Source organism: Neopelma chrysocephalum, unplaced genomic scaffold, assembly GCF_003984885.1.
Source record: "Neopelma chrysocephalum unplaced genomic scaffold, ASM398488v2 Primary Assembly neopelma1_117, whole genome shotgun sequence".
In the NCBI taxonomy this organism is placed as follows: Eukaryota; Metazoa; Chordata; class Aves; order Passeriformes; family Pipridae; genus Neopelma; species Neopelma chrysocephalum.
Window position 1 is genome coordinate 1,412,281 of NW_020897779.1, and position 16,277 is coordinate 1,428,557.

The 16,277-nt window shown below is 55.1% G+C and overlaps 1 protein-coding gene across 2 annotated transcripts; it reads left to right on the forward strand.

Moving 5' to 3' along the window:
* Nucleotides 1-704: 704 nt before the first annotated feature.
* SRF (serum response factor) lies at nucleotides 705-14,745 on the forward strand. 2 transcript variants are annotated; one of them, XM_027696910.1, is made up of 8 exons: nucleotides 705-1,218; nucleotides 2,549-2,815; nucleotides 7,678-7,936; nucleotides 8,283-8,462; nucleotides 10,049-10,168; nucleotides 10,859-11,050; nucleotides 11,580-11,656; nucleotides 11,923-14,745. In XM_027696910.1, the coding sequence occupies exons 1-8, from the start codon at nucleotides 778-780 to the stop codon at nucleotides 12,016-12,018; spliced, it is 1,632 nt and encodes a 543-aa protein (XP_027552711.1). In that variant the 5' UTR covers nucleotides 705-777; the 3' UTR covers nucleotides 12,019-14,745. The 2 variants fall into 2 exon arrangements, with proteins under 2 accessions (XP_027552711.1, XP_027552712.1); XM_027696911.1 differs by lacking the exon at nucleotides 8,283-8,462.
* Nucleotides 14,746-16,277: the final 1,532 nt, after the last annotated feature.

The following is a 16,277-nucleotide window of genomic DNA, read 5'->3' on the forward strand; positions in this document are numbered from 1 at the left end:
AATGTGTATTTCAGACATATCTGCTCAGTCCTGTGTCCTGCACACCCCTGAGCACCCACGTTGCCCACAGATCCTCCCACTGCCTCTGCAGCCACTACAGAGAGACAGGGGGGGCAGCACGTTGTCCCTTGCAGGGTCTGAGAGCAGCCGGGGTGGAGAGCTGCCGCGAGCAACAGCTAGTGGCATTACTTACAGGCAGGCAGGATGGTGCGGAGCCCCTCCTGGCTAGATCCTGAGGATGGCGAGGTAGATCTTTGAGCCACGTGGTGTGTCCCCTACGAGGACCCAACTGCCTGGAGCTGGCGGTAGGAATAGGAGGTGAGGGGAGGGCTGGCAGCGCGGGCGTCTAAGCCCTCGCTTCCCCGCCCCGCGGCAGGACGGCCGGGCCGGGCCGGGCCGAACCGAACCCAGCTGGGCCGGGCCGGGCCCAGCCCCGCCCGCCCGGCCGCGCGGTCCCTTTAAGAGCCTCCCTGCGTGTTTCAACCCGGGGGTGACGCGAGCGCGGTCGGACCGTATGCAAATCAAACGCCAGCCGCCGGCCAATGGGCGCCGGTGCTCGGCGGCCGCTAGCCAATGGGACGGCGCCTCCCGGCGGGGCGCCGGCTCGCCCCATATAAGGAGCGCCTTCGCCATAAAAGGCAACATTGTATCGCTTTATATGGGGGCGGTGCGGCGCGGCGGGGGCGGCGGCGGAGCGGGGCCGTGAGCGCGGAGCGCGGCGGGGCCATGGCGGGGCCGGCCTGACCCGGCCCGACCCGACCCGCGCTCGCCGCCGCGATGTTGCCGAGCCAGGCCGGGGCCGGGAACGGCGCTGCCGCCGCGCTGGCCCGCGGCTCCGGGCTGGGCCGGTCGCCGGTGCCGCGTGGGGCTAACGGTGGCGGGGCGGCGGCGGGGGCGCCCGGGGGCCGCCTGGAGCGGGAGGCGCTGTACAGCGGCAGCGAGGGCGACTCGGAGTCGGCCGAGGAGGAGGAGCTGGGCGGCGAGCGGCGCGGCGTGAAGCGTGGCCTGGCCGAGGCGGCAGCGGCGGCGGCGGCGGGGCCCGCGGCGGGAGCGGCTGCGGCGGCCGCCTACAGCGGCGGCGGGGGCGGCGGGGCCGTGAGCGGCGCCAAGCCCGGGAAGAAGACGCGGGGCCGGGTGAAGATCAAGATGGAGTTCATCGACAACAAGCTGCGGCGCTACACCACCTTCAGCAAGAGGAAGACCGGCATCATGAAGAAGGTGCGGCCCCGCGACTCCGGCTGGCGAGGGGGTCGGCCTGGCCGGGGGTGTGGGCCGCGTCCCACCTGCCCGTGGGACCCCGGCCGAGCGCGGAGCGGGCCGTGCCCGGAAACGGCGGCGGCTTCCCGGTCCCGCGGACCGGGGGGGCGGCCCGGCACCAGCCCCTTCCGGGGGGCTGCGCGGGAGCCTCGGGCGGGGAGCTGGGCGGCCAGGAGCGGGAACCCCCGCGGCCGGGGGATATCGGTGTGCCCGGCGGTCCACAGACGTCTGGTATGCCTGGGGAAGCCCATCCCGGTGCAGCGTCCACCTCTGGGCCGCAGCTGACCGGGGCCGCTCCACACTGTGAGCCGTCGCTGGGTGTTTGGTGGCACAGCTGAGCTGCCCTGCCCCGCCAAGGGGCCCGGCAGGGCTGGCTCCTCGGGCCGCGGAAGGGACTAACGCCACGTCTCGGCCGGTCCAGAGTGCGCTCCGTGGTTCCTGGTGTGCAAAGACAGATTAGAAACTTGGGGGAATTTGTGGGCGATTGGAAGCAGCTGGCTCGCCTGCATCCCTGGTGGTGCTCATAGCATCTTCTGAACAACTGGGCAGTGCTGCACCATAGCTGAGTTGGGCATCATGCACCCTGGGAAGGTGGGAATGGGTATGGGGTTCCACTGGGCACATCCTGGGTGTACGGGATGTAGAATTAGGGCATCCTGTCTGTGGAAGCTTGTAGTGTGCAGTGATGGCATATGAAGAGTGTACTTCCTAGTCTACAGGTATTCACCTGGGGGATGGTGGTGCAGTGGTGCTTGGGTACAGCTGTGCTCAGGACTGTGAAGCCTGAGAGAGGAATCTGGGTCCTAGTCTGGATGGAGTGTCAGTAAGGGGAACAAGGTAGCAGAGACATTGTAACGTTGTTACAATGTAACAGACATGTAGGCCCAGTAACATCTTTTCACAGAGGTGAGAGGGAGAGACATCCAGATGTGTCTGGAGAGGTGAGTGGGATTTCCAGAATGGAGATATTTCATTGTCCCTGTGTTCTCAGACTACTCTACTGAGGGGATCACTCTACCTGCAGCCTCTTGGCAGGCAGCATCACCTAAGGGCATGCTAAAGGGAGTGGGGACACAGCTCGAGGTAGTTCAACCTGTACAGAACCAATCTGGGGTGGTTTTAGAGGCCACAGCTCCTCTGGCATGACAGGAAGCCCGAGCTGGTGTGAGGAACAGGACAGCCATGCTGGGAGATCAGGGACGTGCAGTGACTCTTGTCCTGCACTATATGTTGTCCCTGTCACCTCTTCTGACTTCCCTGACTCCCTCTTCTTCCCTTGTGCTGCTGGCAGGCCTACGAACTCTCCACGCTGACTGGCACTCAAGTCCTGCTGTTGGTGGCCAGCGAGACAGGCCATGTGTACACGTTTGCCACACGGAAGCTGCAGCCCATGATCACCAGTGAGACAGGGAAGGCGCTGATCCAAACATGCCTCAATTCCCCGGACTCACCCCCACGCTCGGACCCCACCACTGACCAGCGCATGAGTGCCACGGGCTTTGAGGAGACGGACCTCACCTACCAGGTGTCTGAGTCGGACAGCAGTGGGGAGACCAAGGTAATGTTCCTGGGCTCCCAAGGAAGCATGGCCTGTGCCAGGAGCCCTGATCATCACCAGGCCTCTTTAAATAGCAGCTTAGGGAGCTGGGGATGGATCCCCTTTTGCTGCAACTGCAGTGAGCTTGTGCTATGTGCTCTCAGGGTTGGCTCCTTGGCTGACAACAGTGGTGATTTGAAGAGGGAGGGAAGCGGGTGGCAGGTGTCCTGGTCCTGGCCTTTGCAGCATGGCTCCCCACTGGCCCAGCCCACCCCCCTGGCCAGCTTTCAGCACTGTTATCTCTCCCCAGGCGTCTCCATGCTCTCGCACTCATTGATAAAAATTTGATTCTGCCTCCATGGCCTTATAAGGCCTGGTTTCCCTCGCCAGAGTCCCTGGCAGGGCCCCTCACATTCCTTATAAGCTGCAGCTGTCTCTTGCTTTGGTGCTGTTTTGGAAGGGGGCAGGGAGGACATGGGGAATGGAAACATTTGGCTGGACAGACCATTTCTGCTCCCTGCCTGTTGTCCTTGCAGACACTGGCCATTGCCTGCCTGTGTTACTTGTGGCCTTTTGCTCAGGGTGGCCTGCCTGTGGGTGCAGAGTCATGCAATGGTGCTTTTCTGCTGGAAGGGCTCTGTCTTGTCCCTGCATTCCCTGGTGCTGTTCCTCAGAGCTGTTGCAAGAAAGCTGTCTCCTGTATCCCTCCTACTTCCTTTGCAGGCTGGTGCTCGGGTCCACAGGTACTTGGAGGTGGGAGGCAGGGAAGTTTGTGGTGCAAGGCTTGGATGAAATGCTGAATTTGGAGTTGAGCCACAGCTTCCCAGATCTATGTGCAGTGCCCTTGGGTGCTGTGAGTTAGAGCAGTCCTGTACTTGTGCCTGTGGCATGAATACCGGGCTTGCTGCAAAAGTATCCTTCCAGGTGAACTGTGGCCTTGCTCTAGGAGCTCTCCAACCATTTATGTACAAGCCACAGCAGCATCCTTGCCATGCAGTAGCCACTAAACATTAAGCAGACAGAACCTTGAGATCTCTGTGGAATAATCACAAAGGTAGTGAGTGCAGCCCTGACATGTCCCCAGCATGTTGTCTGGGGCTTCAGGGGTGTTCAGCTGCCTGTTTTTACACTATGACAGCACAACAGCTCTGGTCACAGTGCTGCTGGGTGCCCAGCAGCCACTATTCCTCCATGACCACTTCCCTGCATGTGTGCAGTGCTGCACCAAGCACAAGCTGAGCCCTGAGAAACATCAGCAATCCCAGAGATCCCTGGAAACAGAGGAGCTGTGGTGGGCCAAAGTGTTCCTGACTGGAAACTCTGTGCAGGAGTCCAGAAGAGTCCTTGGGAAGGCTTCCTTCTGATGAGAGCCCAACACAGTCCTGGCTATCCCAGTCTGGCATGTCTTTCCTGAGTGCCTCTGATTCTCAGTGTGAGCTGTGTCAGCCTTTTCCAGTAGGCAGAGGAGCCTGCTATCACCAGCAGTCTTTCCCTTGTGCAGCCTGTGTTTGTAAGGACTTGTGTCTCTTGGGCTTCTCCTGGATGAAAAGACAAGTTCTGTGAGCATTTTGTAATGAGACAAATTTCTTGTGCCTGGAGTAATTTGGAAGTGCAGGAAGCACTGTGCGTGGTAGCTGATCTGTCCCTAGCACGGGACTTGTCCACATCGTATCCCTTTAGATTCTTCCTGAAAGTGCTGCTAATTAGCCCCAAATGAACTGTTCTCTTGGGGTGCACTTACTCTGCAGAGATCTTAACACAACTTCTCTTTTCCCACTTTCTGATGCAACCCTGCGAGCTCCATCCCAGTGGTAATGCTTAGTGTGGGGTGTTTTGTGGCCACAGCCAGCATTTGATGTGAGGCTGGAGGAGCTCTATGGCCCTGTCTTCTGCTTGACATTCTGATTAAACCCACCCTGGCCTGCTGAGAGTTCCTGTCAAGGCAAGCCCTGAGACTGGGGACAGTCCTACCCTGACCTTTCCCAGTCCTGCTGTGCCTTCTACAGGCCTGGAAGTCTGCTTGGTGCTCTGGCAGAGATCAGCCCGATTCAGATAGACCAAGAAGTCCTCTGAGAATTAAGGGAGCCTGTGGGTGGGCAATGCTAGGTGGCTGGCATTTGCTGAGGGATGGGTGGTACACATGGCTAGGTTACACAGGTACCTCACTGGAGGAGGTGGCAGGAGATTCAGAGCATGGATGATCAGGTCCAGCTGCATAGGATGCTCTGAGAGGCTTCCTGGCCTTCCTGTGTGAACTCTGCTTTCCAGATCTCTATGTGGACAAAACCTGCTTGTGTTCAGCTGCTGCAGCAGAGTTGGGAAGACAATGCAGCCAGGCTGTTACCTGCAGTCAGCAGCCTGCTGGCATTCCGCTGTGCTACAGCCAGCAGCAGCTATGAGACTCTCCTGCTGTGCCAGACCCAAACTCTCTGCCATGGTGCTGAGCTCGGACCACAGCTGGGATTGGGACATGCTGTATCCTCATGATGATACTGTTGTGCACTGACCTGTCTCATCTCTTGCAGGCCCCAAAGGACACTGTCCATGTGCAGTCTCTTGGGTGTGGTTATGTGATCCACTCATTCTGTAAAGCAGTGATGTGGGTGTGGGCAGACATCTGCTGCTATGCTGCACCTCTCTGCTCTGTGCTGGTTCCCAGACACTGCTCTGCAAACTGAAGTTTGCACTGAGCTGTGATGGGGAATGGATGTGCAACTGGATCAGGAAGGGAATGGAGTTCAGGGCTGCTGTTTGCCTCAAGGCTTGTCCATGGCTCCTTGGGTAACCTCTGCTGAAGGTGATCCGTGGCTTGGCTCCTGTTGAAGGCTGGCCTCATGCGTGTAGTCTGGGCTTTGCAGGGTGCTGGGGAAAACCAAGGAGCCCAGGGGCACTGAGGGATCCCAGACAGTCATGGGTACGTGGCAACCTCTCCCAGCTCTCTTTCTGTATTGGGAACTATTGATGCAGCCCAAGACAAACACAGTAAAGATGGGAGGAATCTGAGTCTCCCCTGTGTCAGAACAGGGAGTGCAGAGATGGAGTATGCATGGTTCAAGCCTGCTGGCAAAAACTCTCCAAGCACCTTTGCTGTTCTCATCATACTGAGATTTGCCCTTATGCTTCTAGGGAGCCCTGGGAATCCTCTTGAGTAGAGTGCTGTGAACTTTTTGGGATGTCTCCTCAAGCCCTGAGAGTATGAAGTGCCCTGGCTGCCTGGGGACTATGTCTCAGGGGTGTACTGCTTTAGAGCTATAGCTGGGGATGTGGAACCCTGGCTTTTCCAACTGGGAACAGGATCTGTCCTGCCCCACTCTGCTCTGGCTCTTCAGTGGGCTGGGGAGAGCTCTGCCCTGTCACCCACATGGGGAGGGCACCCACAACCTCCTGTGTCCCATGTGCGACGGCAGGAGTTTGTGGTTGAGCTAATGGAAAGTGCTTCTGCTGGGCTCTGCTCTGTTATCACGTGCCTCTTCTAATTTGGACTTCAGGCACTGCGGTGCCAAGGGTGTTGCTCTCCTCCCTCCCCAGGCCCTGGGGCATGACTGAGTGCCTGGGATTGGATCCCCCTGTCCAAAATGGGCTGCCTTCCCTTTTTTAGCTGTTCGTTGAGCTGTGAATTCCTTGTTCCTGGCAGCCTGACAAGCTGGGAACAAGGCTTAGCACGTGGGAGAGCTGGGCCCACCAGTCTGCAGTGGGAGGGGTGGGAGTGTGGCAGCCTTAACTCTTCCCAGGCGTACTGGCAGCTGTGGCAGGACACGGGGATGGCAGGTCCCTTGTGGCTTGTGACATGGTCTCCTGTGAAGCAGTGCATTCTTAGTGTGCTCTTGGCCAGATGAGCAGGGCAGGAGAGGAGCCATGGGGACCCTGGGTATTTGAAAGGGGATTTGGCGGACAGAGGCATGTTAGGTGAAATATGACTGTTAGAGACAGCAAGGCTTGGTTGGTTTCTGCAGACCCAAGCCACATCTAGCTTCGTGCTTTGTGGCTGTGGAAGCTAGGGTGTTATGTGCTCTGCAGCCTGGCACACGCATTCCTCCCTTGTTTCCAGACCTGGCAGGCCAATCTCTGAGGCTAGTGTTGGCCCAGCACAGGGCCCTTTCCCTGGTGTTTAGCTTCTCTCTAGCAATGCCGTCCTCAGGCGTAGAGCTCTGATGCTCCTTGCAGGACTGTGCTGTGTGCTGGCTGTAGCTGACACGTAGGGTCCTTTGGAAGCATTTGCCTTGTGCCCATCTCCTGCTAGTGGATTTGCAAATAGGTGCTTTCTACTGCCTTTGCTCCAGGAGACTTGTTGAGGCATTCCCCAGGGCCTGCCAGAGCTGCTGTCAGGTCTGGGTCTCCCTGGTGTCCAGGTTTGCCGTTGTTCACCTCTCCCTTGCTACTTTCAGCGTACAACTGCCTTTAAGAGCCAGTTCTCAACTTGTTCTCAGTTGGGTGTTTCCTGCCTTAAGGGAAGTGCTGTGTGTTCCTGACAGGAGGCAGTGTATGCCTTTACGTCTGTCCCTGCAAGGACTGCTTTTACCTGTTGTGTGCCAAAAAGAGGCTGTTCTCCTCTTAGATGTTTTGGGGACTCCTGGGGAGAGGAAGGGTTGCTTTTTCCCTGATGCATTGCAGGGAAGGCTCTCAGGGGATCTGTGTGGCCCTGGGCTTGTATCCAAAGTTTACGCTGAACACTCTCTAGCTCTCCTCATGCTGCATTATTGGGTACAGTCTCCTCATGTTTGTACAAGCAACTCTTCTCTGCTGCCCTGGCTCTCCTCCATGTGCTGGCAGCAGGCTATGAGGGTATGGTTTGGCAAGGGGATGCAACCTACAGAGCCTGGTTTGGTGTCATGGTCAGATGTCTCATGGGCTGGTCCGAGTTTTCACCATCTCTCCTTTTGTAGGATGCACTGAAACCCGCGTTCGCTGTCACCAACCTGCCGGGAACAACGTCCATCCAGACAGCCCCCACCACCTCAACCTCCATGCAGGTCAGCAGTGGCCCATCATTCCCCATCACTAATTACCTGGCACCAGTGTCTGCCAGCATCAGCCCCAATGCCGTCACCAGTGCCAACGGGACAGTGCTGAAGACTACTGGAGCCAGTGCAGTGACGTCTGGGGGCCTCATGCCAATACCCACTGGCTTCACCCTCATGTCAGGTCAGTGCCTTTAGGGGCTGAGGGCTGCATCTGCAGGCTGCTCCGCCTCTGCACCTGGAGTATGTTGCTGTTCTCTCTGGGGAAGAGGAGGCCTAGTGGCAGAAGGGAAGCAGAGTGGGTTATTGCTGTAAGGTGAATCTGACTGAGATTCCTTGTCCAAACCCAGCCAGGCCAGTGGCTGGGGAAGGGTCATGTAGTGACTGTTTCCTTAGAGTGCTGCTAGCTGGCCCTGCTGCTGGGAGGTGGCAGGGAGCTGAGCTAGGACCCCAGGACAGCACCAAGAAGCCTGGAGGGAGTGAAAAGAGCTGGTGGTGACAAAGCCTTTCTTTCTCCCTCCTTTCGGCAGGTGCTTCCCTTTCTCCGGGGACCCCTACCATTCCTCTCACTCAGTTACAGCCGCACTCTCTGGCTCTTTCCAGCCAGCAGGGCCAGGTGGTCATGGGTACAGCTGGACAGCTGCAGCAGGCACAACAGACAGTCTTCCGCTTCCCTGCCAGAGCTGGAGGGCAGATCGTGTCGCTGACAGGTCAGCACTCGCTTCTCCTCCGCTTGCTAGAGGTGGGGGGATGGAGGCGTCTGTGCGGGTCCTGGTCCTGGCCACACAGCTGACCACTGACTGAGGTGGAAGCACAGAGGAGGCAGAGCACAGAGTACCCTTGTTGTGCCTTCGGGGGAGAGATGGGAAGACATCTTGATGGGAAGAATTCTTGACGTGGGCAGGAGTGGCATCCTGGAGGATACAGACCAAGGGAAGCAGTGGGTTTTCAGTCTCCTGCCCCAGGGTTTGGCCTGTGGCTAGCAAACACAGAGGAGACAGGTCTCCAGTGCAGCTGTGCTGAGGCTGAACTGTGGTGCTAGAATTGATGGAAGGATACTGCAGGGGCTCAGGTGCCCAGTGACTGCTTACTGAGTAGCAGCTGCCCTGGCTTTTGTGTTGGGGTCCGCAGTCAGTCACTGAACCACAGTGATTAGGGGAGACACAGAGCAGAGGAGTGGTGCTGCTGTGCTGCCTTGTGTACACTGTCCTTTGTAAGAATTTCTTCTAGTGCTGAGTCAAGGCTCTCCAGGTGTGGTGCTGTGGCTGGACATGCTCCTGGCTGGAGTTTCAGAACAGGGCTAGGCTCTCCTTTGTGGGGCAGCCATCATCTGAGGACCAGCACTGACAGTATTTCTTGTGTCCTGTTTGTGCCCAAGTCAATGAGTCTGATAGCCTGGGTACTTTCTTGGAATGCTTAAGGCTCCCATGGGCCCTGGCAGACAGTATGATCCCATGCAAGGGGTCTGGATTTCCCTTGTGATCTGGAGGAACTAAGAGAATAACTGATGTATGTCTCTCTCGTGTGATGTGTGGGGAGATGCCCAGTCTGAGCAAGGTGGACAGTGATTCCTGCTCCCTGACATCCCTTGCTCTTCCCTCTGGAGACAGGACCTCAGCCTTAGGGGAGCTTTCTGTGCTAAGCTCTGTTTCTGGAGCTGAATTGCTTTGCAGTGAGTGGTCTGGGCCAGAGGCTGTGTGGCTGTGCCCCTGCACCTCTAGGATTCAATGCCTTGAGACATTGTTCTGTAATGCCTGTGTAGGGCACTGTGCTGTCCTTGAGGTCACAAGCTCTGAGATAGCAGTGGCCTAGAGCCCTGTAGAGGATGGAGCTGATCTCCAGACTGTGAAGGCAGCAGAGACCAGCTGGTTTGCACATTTGGGCTCTTGCGCTTCTGCTTGGTGCAGCGATTCTTGCAGAGCTGGCTGGGCATTGGAGAGGCATATGCTGGGCCCTCTCCTCCCAGCATCTTCTGTGCTGTGTCTTGGTGGAGCCAGGAATGGTGAGGAGGACCCCAGATGTTCCTGAACCATGCCTGGAAGTTTGGCAAAAGCTGTTGTGGTCTGTTCTTTACTCTCTGGAGCTCTGTGGGCCAGCTAGTTCTTGGCCCATGTGCCAGGAAAGAACATGTTTTGGTTTCTGCAACATGCTGCTTTTGTCTAGCCTTCCCCAGCGCAGTGCAGAGTCACGCTGTGGAACTGTATGCAGTCAGTGAAGGACTGGGGTGCTTTCACATGGTCCAGAGTGCCTGCATCCCTGTAGAGCCACAGGCTCATGGGTTCTTCTTTCTCCCCAGGTGGTACCATGGCTCAGCAGGTCCCAGTCCAAGCGATCCAGGTGCACCAGGCACCGCAGCAAACGTCTCCCTCTAGTGACAGCAGCACTGACCTTACCCAGACCTCTTCCAGCGGAACAGGTAACCACCTTCTGTCTGCCTTCCTAACCACTGCTGATAACAACCCACACCAACAGACCTCATGCTTGCTCCCTGCCCAGTTTCCTTCTTTAGACCAACTCTATCCCAGCCTTTATGTCAGTTTCACAGGTGTCTTGATCCCTGTTGCCAGCTCCTGTGCTACGCCATATCTAGGTAGATGCTGCTGTGCCTAGGGCACCTTCCAAGGGATTTCAGAGCTTCTCCAGATACATCATTAACTCTTACAGCATGGAGCTGGGAACAGGTTACCCAGTTCTCAAATGGTTTCTTAGTGAGGCAGCATTGCTTCACAAGGCATTGGCTCACATCTGGTTGAGATTTTTACTGTCTATGCAGAGGACGTCTCTTTGTTGGCAAATTCTGAGTTCAGATGCCTGGATGCAGGCTGAATCTAGTTCAACAGCTTTATTAAAGCTTCATCAGGGAACTTGAGATACAAGTTGAATTTAGTCCTGGGATGTTTGACTACTGTGCTTTTCTGCCCCTTCATGCTCATGAAAGGAGAGGTTTGAGCTCTTCTGCTTGATCTATGGGACTTTTCCCCAAGAGCTTGGGAGACAAGATGCATGCACCATGCCTCAGCACAGCATGGCTGAGGGGTGCTGAGCAGGCATGTGAGTGTGGCAGACCCCTTTCATGTGGCTCACATGTAGTCTGTCCTGGTGCCAGTGACCCTCCCAGCGACCATCATGACGTCGTCTGTGCCAACCACTGTGGGTGGCCACATGATGTACCCCAGCCCACACGCGGTGATGTATGCGCCCACATCTGGCCTTGCGGACGGTGGACTTGCAGTCCTCAACGCTTTCCCACAGGCGCCCTCAGCGATGCAGGTGTCCCACGGCCAGGTCCAGGATCAGGGTAAGAGAGCTGTCTGGGTCAGTGCTCCCTTAAAGTGCACCCACATCCTGATTTTTCTCCTCTTGCATGTATTTATACTGTATGTTAATTTCCAAGAATTTTCTTCTCAGCAGTCCTAGTGGCTGTACAAAGGCCTGGCAAGGGTGATGCTTGATGTGCACTTCTAGATCTTGCCATTCTCTTGTGCAAAGGATTGCTTGAGCTCTTACTGGGTAAAAATGGTGAGGGATTCTGGGATGGGTGGCGTGTGGGGCAGGCAGCAGAGGGAGCTAGGAGACGCTGAAGAGGTTGTGTGGTTGCATGAGGGAACTAAACAGCATGAAGCCATGTGGTCAAGACTTGGATTGATGACTTGTGCCTGCTTCTCCTAGCATCTGGAAAACTAATGCATGTGGCTTTCTTCTGGAATGCCTCCATGTATGCAGATTGGCAGCTTTGTCCTTGTGAAGCTCCATGGAGCTCAGAGAATGGATCCAAGTGGGGAGCACTGTTTAAGGGACAGTGTCATTTGTGCTTCTCTCTGTGGCAGGTGGCGTCCCCCAAGTGTTCCTGACAGCCCCATCAGGCACTGTTCAGATCCCAGTCTCAGCTGTCCAGCTTCACCAGGTAGGCACAGAGTAGTACTTGCAGGTGTTCAGGGGGTATTCTTGCTCTGCTCCTGCCTGCACATCCTTTGTGTATGTGGGCAGACCTGGCTGGGTAGGGTCAGTCCTCAAGGTCTGGGAAAGCTGTCAGTGCCACCCACCTTTGGGAGACGAAGTTTTGTCCTCCATGGACAGGTGCCCAGGAGGGACAGTGCCCCCCTGGCTGCTGGCAAGCATGGTGTCAGGGCATGCTGTCCCCCAGTGGGTCCTCCTCCCTTTTCTCTCTAGATGGCTGTCATCGGGCAGCAGAGCAGCAGTGGCAGCAGCCTGACGGAGCTGCAGGTGGTCAACTTGGACACCTCACACAGCGCCAAGAGTGACTGAGAGGCCTCTGCTGCCAGCCTTTTGTACCTGGCTTGTCATGCCAGTGTTGGGGCTGGTGGCAATTCCTTCTCGTACAGACTGCACCAGTTATTTATTGTTGCCTTTTCACGTTTCCTTCATCCACACATGCACACACACACACGCACTCGCCCACCCCCACGCACACAGGCATGCGCGTGGGGCTGCAGAACCCACCTGGGGTGGAGCGGTGCTGGGGCCATGCAGGGCTTGGGGCATTTGGATGCTGCAATAGCTGTGCTTGTCTCACGCCAGCCAAAGAAATTTGTCTCTCAAGGGGAGGATTGCTCTGCACTGTAAATAAATACTGCGGGCCGTTCCCAGCTGAAGGCTCTGGCTCCTTCTGGGTGCTCCGAGTCACCTTGCCCGTGAGTGTTTACTCTGCGTGGGGCTCAACTCAGTCCCGGAGCCATCATGCAGGCGCAGCTCAGAGCAGAGTGGGTTGAGGCTGTGCTGCTGGCCTCAGCAATGTGCCTTTGTGGGGTGACAGGTCCTGGCTGCAGCAACTCACCCTGGGCTCTGGACAGGAGGGAGGGGCCAGCTTGCATGTGCGTCTCTGGGCCTGTGCGCCCTCCTTCTGGAGGGCAGGGCACAGCTGTTGGCATGTGGCCCTGTCCTCCTTGTATGCACTACAGTGAGCCCTCTGCCCTTAGTGCCTCCTCACTGGGCTGCCTGGCAGATTTTCAGCCTGATTGGCCCAGCCCCAGCGGCTGCCCTTGCACAGCTGAGGTGGTCTGTAGATGTCCAGGAACACAATGATGCCCTGGAGAGCTCCTCAGGGGCTCTGTGCTCTGCTCAGCCCCACACTCTCAGCCCTCGCACTGCTTGTGGACTCCATACACCCAGGGGAACGTGGCTGGGTCTTTCTTACATCCCCCTGCAGCTCCAGCCGGCGTGTTCTAAATTTCTGTGTCTGATGCAAGGTGGAGAAACAACTCAAATGTCAAAGGGAAGAGCCCATGGGGCATTGAGCTGCTGGGCAGGTGGCAGGCTCTTCCTCTTAGCATCAGGGTGATCTGCAGGCCATCCTGGGCTGTGGAGGAACAGCTGTGATGCCTGTACGGCTCAGCAAGGCCAAGGGAGAAGGGCTGGAGCATGCTTGGTCCTGCATGGGAGTTGCTGTGAATGGCTCTGCTACCTAGCCCTGTCCCTGGAGGGAGAGTGAGCAAGTGAGAGAAGCTGCTGAATCCTTAGGAGAGGAAGCAGCTACTGTAACTTTTTTTTTTTTAAGTTAAAGACAAAAGAAGCCTTGGAGAAAAAAAAAAGAAAATTACTTTATTTTTCTAAGTGTTAAACTCAGTATTTATGTAATTCTTTAAGGAATAAAAGTTTGGCTCCTGTACAGTTTTAATGGGGTTTGTACCAGGGGGATGGGAGAGGGGTGGGTGGGTGGGCATGGAGGCAGGAAAGGGGCCTTGCTTTTGAGTTTGTATTGTAACCTTGGACATGTTCCCTCAGCATTAGCGTTTAAGCCACACTCTTCATCCACCAGCATGTGCCAGGGATCAAGCTCAACTGAGTGGGATGCTTGTTTCCCACTTATCTATACTGAGGACTCATAATTCTGGGCTCAATGGGCAGAAGGCAAGTGAAGCAGTGGCTAGTTTCTAGAAGTGGGAAACCCATTCCTCAGGAGCAGGGGATTTGTAGCGTGCATGGGAGCCAGAGCTGAGCTGGGTTTTCTGATGATCACCCTGTTCACTTCTGGTCCAGGGACCTGCAGCTGTTTTGTCACTGCTCTTGGTGTGGAGCAGTGCTGCCTGTGACTGTCTAAGGGATATAGGCATCCCCGCTCTTCCCTGGGTGTGGTGAGTGACCAGCAGTGGCTAATCCCTGTTCTCCCTGCTTGCTGTGCGGGTAGCATCTTCTCAACCCCTAGCTGAAGATCTGGGCTGCAGATCCCCCTCTACAGCCTTTCTGCAGTGCACAGATGTGGACAGGTTCCCTCCAAGCTTCCTGTACAAAGAATTCCCAGAAGGGTCTTTCAGCCCTTGGTCTGTTAACAGCCTGGGAAGGGGTTGTGGAGAGTTGGTGAGAGTGACATTGCATGCTGCCTCCCCTTAGTATTCTTGCTCTAAGAGTGATGCATACACTGCAGCTCAGAGCATATGGGAGTGCTAAGCCATGTCCCTTTGCTAGGTGTGTGAAAACTGCTCAGTAATGCTTCCAAAGCAATCTGGGTACCTAGGAGTTCATCCAGGGAGAAGTGTGGGTTTGGGGTTTGCGTTGTCCTTTGCCCCAGCACGTCAGTGTGGCCTGGCTTTGCTCTGCTTTGCTTGTGCTAGCACTATGGAGCAGAGCTGTTGGGCCAGAATGGCAGGAGAGCCCCTGCTGCTACAGGGTGTCTGACTGCATCCCCTCCCTGGCTCCCCAAAGGCAACTGCTGGTTAAACGCTAATGGTGTATTTTATTTAAGTGCAGACTTGTAAGAACACTTGTGTATCAGGGATGAAATGGCATTTATTGTGTGGTGACATTTTTAGTTAATTTTACTGGTTTGAGGGGTGTGTGTGTGTGTGGGCGTGCGTGTGTGTGTGTGCGCGTGTGTGTGTACGCATAAGTGTGTTTGGGATTATTTTTTTTTCCCTCCAGTTTCCAGGGTTGTGTTTCTGGAAGGATGTGGAAGTAATCACAGTACTATGTACAGAGCTTTCTTTTGTATTAAAAAAAAATTACTCTTTCAATAAATGTTATCATTTTGTGCACAGATTTGGGATCTCGATTGTGCTTTGCGGGAGGGGATGACACATACCTTAGGGGGAACGCATGGGGATCAAAGGCAGATTCCTGCATCAGTCTGTTTACTGTCAAGGATGAGGGTCTGTCTGAGCCTGATGTGGCAAAGAGGGGTTCTTTGCAAAAGTCTCCATCCCTACTGCCTTCTGCACAGGTGAGACCCAACCACTTGGACTTGTACTCTGGGAGTCCCAGACCTAGTGCAGGACCAGAGGGGGCCTGTGGCTGACAGCAGGGCTGTGAGGGCTGTCCTTTCTGAAAGCTCTGGAACAGTGTTGGTGGTAAGCAGGGCATGGCGTCAGTCAAGAGAAGTAAAAACCAGGAATGAGGAGGAATGGGGAATTTTGAAAAAGAATTGTTCTAAATCATGGGTGTTAATAGGGAGGAGCAGGGGGACTGTTAAATTCCCTGCAGAAAACTGCTATGAGAAGATATGGCAATATTCAAAATCCAAACCGGAGAGACGTGAAGTCAGGTCAAAGGCAGATGCCTAGAAGCCAGGTCAAGGGCACATGGGGGCTCAGTAAAGTGTGTAAAGCTGTGAATGAAACCAAAAGAAAAGGGGCTTATTACAATCCTCAGGGCTGCTGAGGCAACAGTATGCCAGCTAGAAATGCTGCTATCTAGCATCAGATCCTGGAGCAGGTACCAGTATGGTGCAAGGAAAGCTTAGCACTGATAAAAGTCTGTGCAGTGGAGGCACAGCACTTTTCCTCACAGTGCTGTTTGGAGAAAATATGTCAGTGCAGCAGGAGAGAAGATTGCACAGAAAGTGCTTAGGAGCAAAACACAGCTCAAATGGCTCTTTCCCCATTAGGAGGTGAGGTGCTTCACTTATACAGGTTACACCACAGCTAGCCCCACGTGCAGCATGCCTACACGTGTGTCTCGTGGTTCAGCACTACAAACCTCCTATCAGCACAAGCAATCCCATGTCACTTGTGCACGTCTGTGACATATGGAGCAAGATACCACAGATGTAATCTTTATTTTTAGGGTAAATGACCTACTAAGCAAGATCACTGGAGCCAAGACAATAAACAGGCCATGTGAATACCACAGAAAACCTCAGTGTCACAAACAGGATGTCTTGGTAGTGAATGGGGAAGGAAAAGGACATGTTAATTGCGAACACAGAAATTTCAAGGGCATCCATGGGATTCTGGAAAGAGAGCATCAATAGCATCAGCAGAGATTACATGCTGATGTAATCAAGAAAATCAAGAGCCTGGCTTGGAAATATGAACATTTACAGTCCACCATCGGTGCCACAGCTTTAGAGGATGGTCTCCACAAACTGATGCAGTACTGCACTGCTTTATCCAGCCTATAGTTAATTGCAATTATATCGTTGGGATTAATTGCTGATTGCTATTGTAAAACATGGAAATTGTCTGATCAGTTGCATTAGTTCTGAAGGTAGAAATTAATTTGGGCACATACATGAAGTTGCTCCAGCATCAAATAAGAAAGTAGAGTCTCATCCATTTAGCTGATTTTAATGT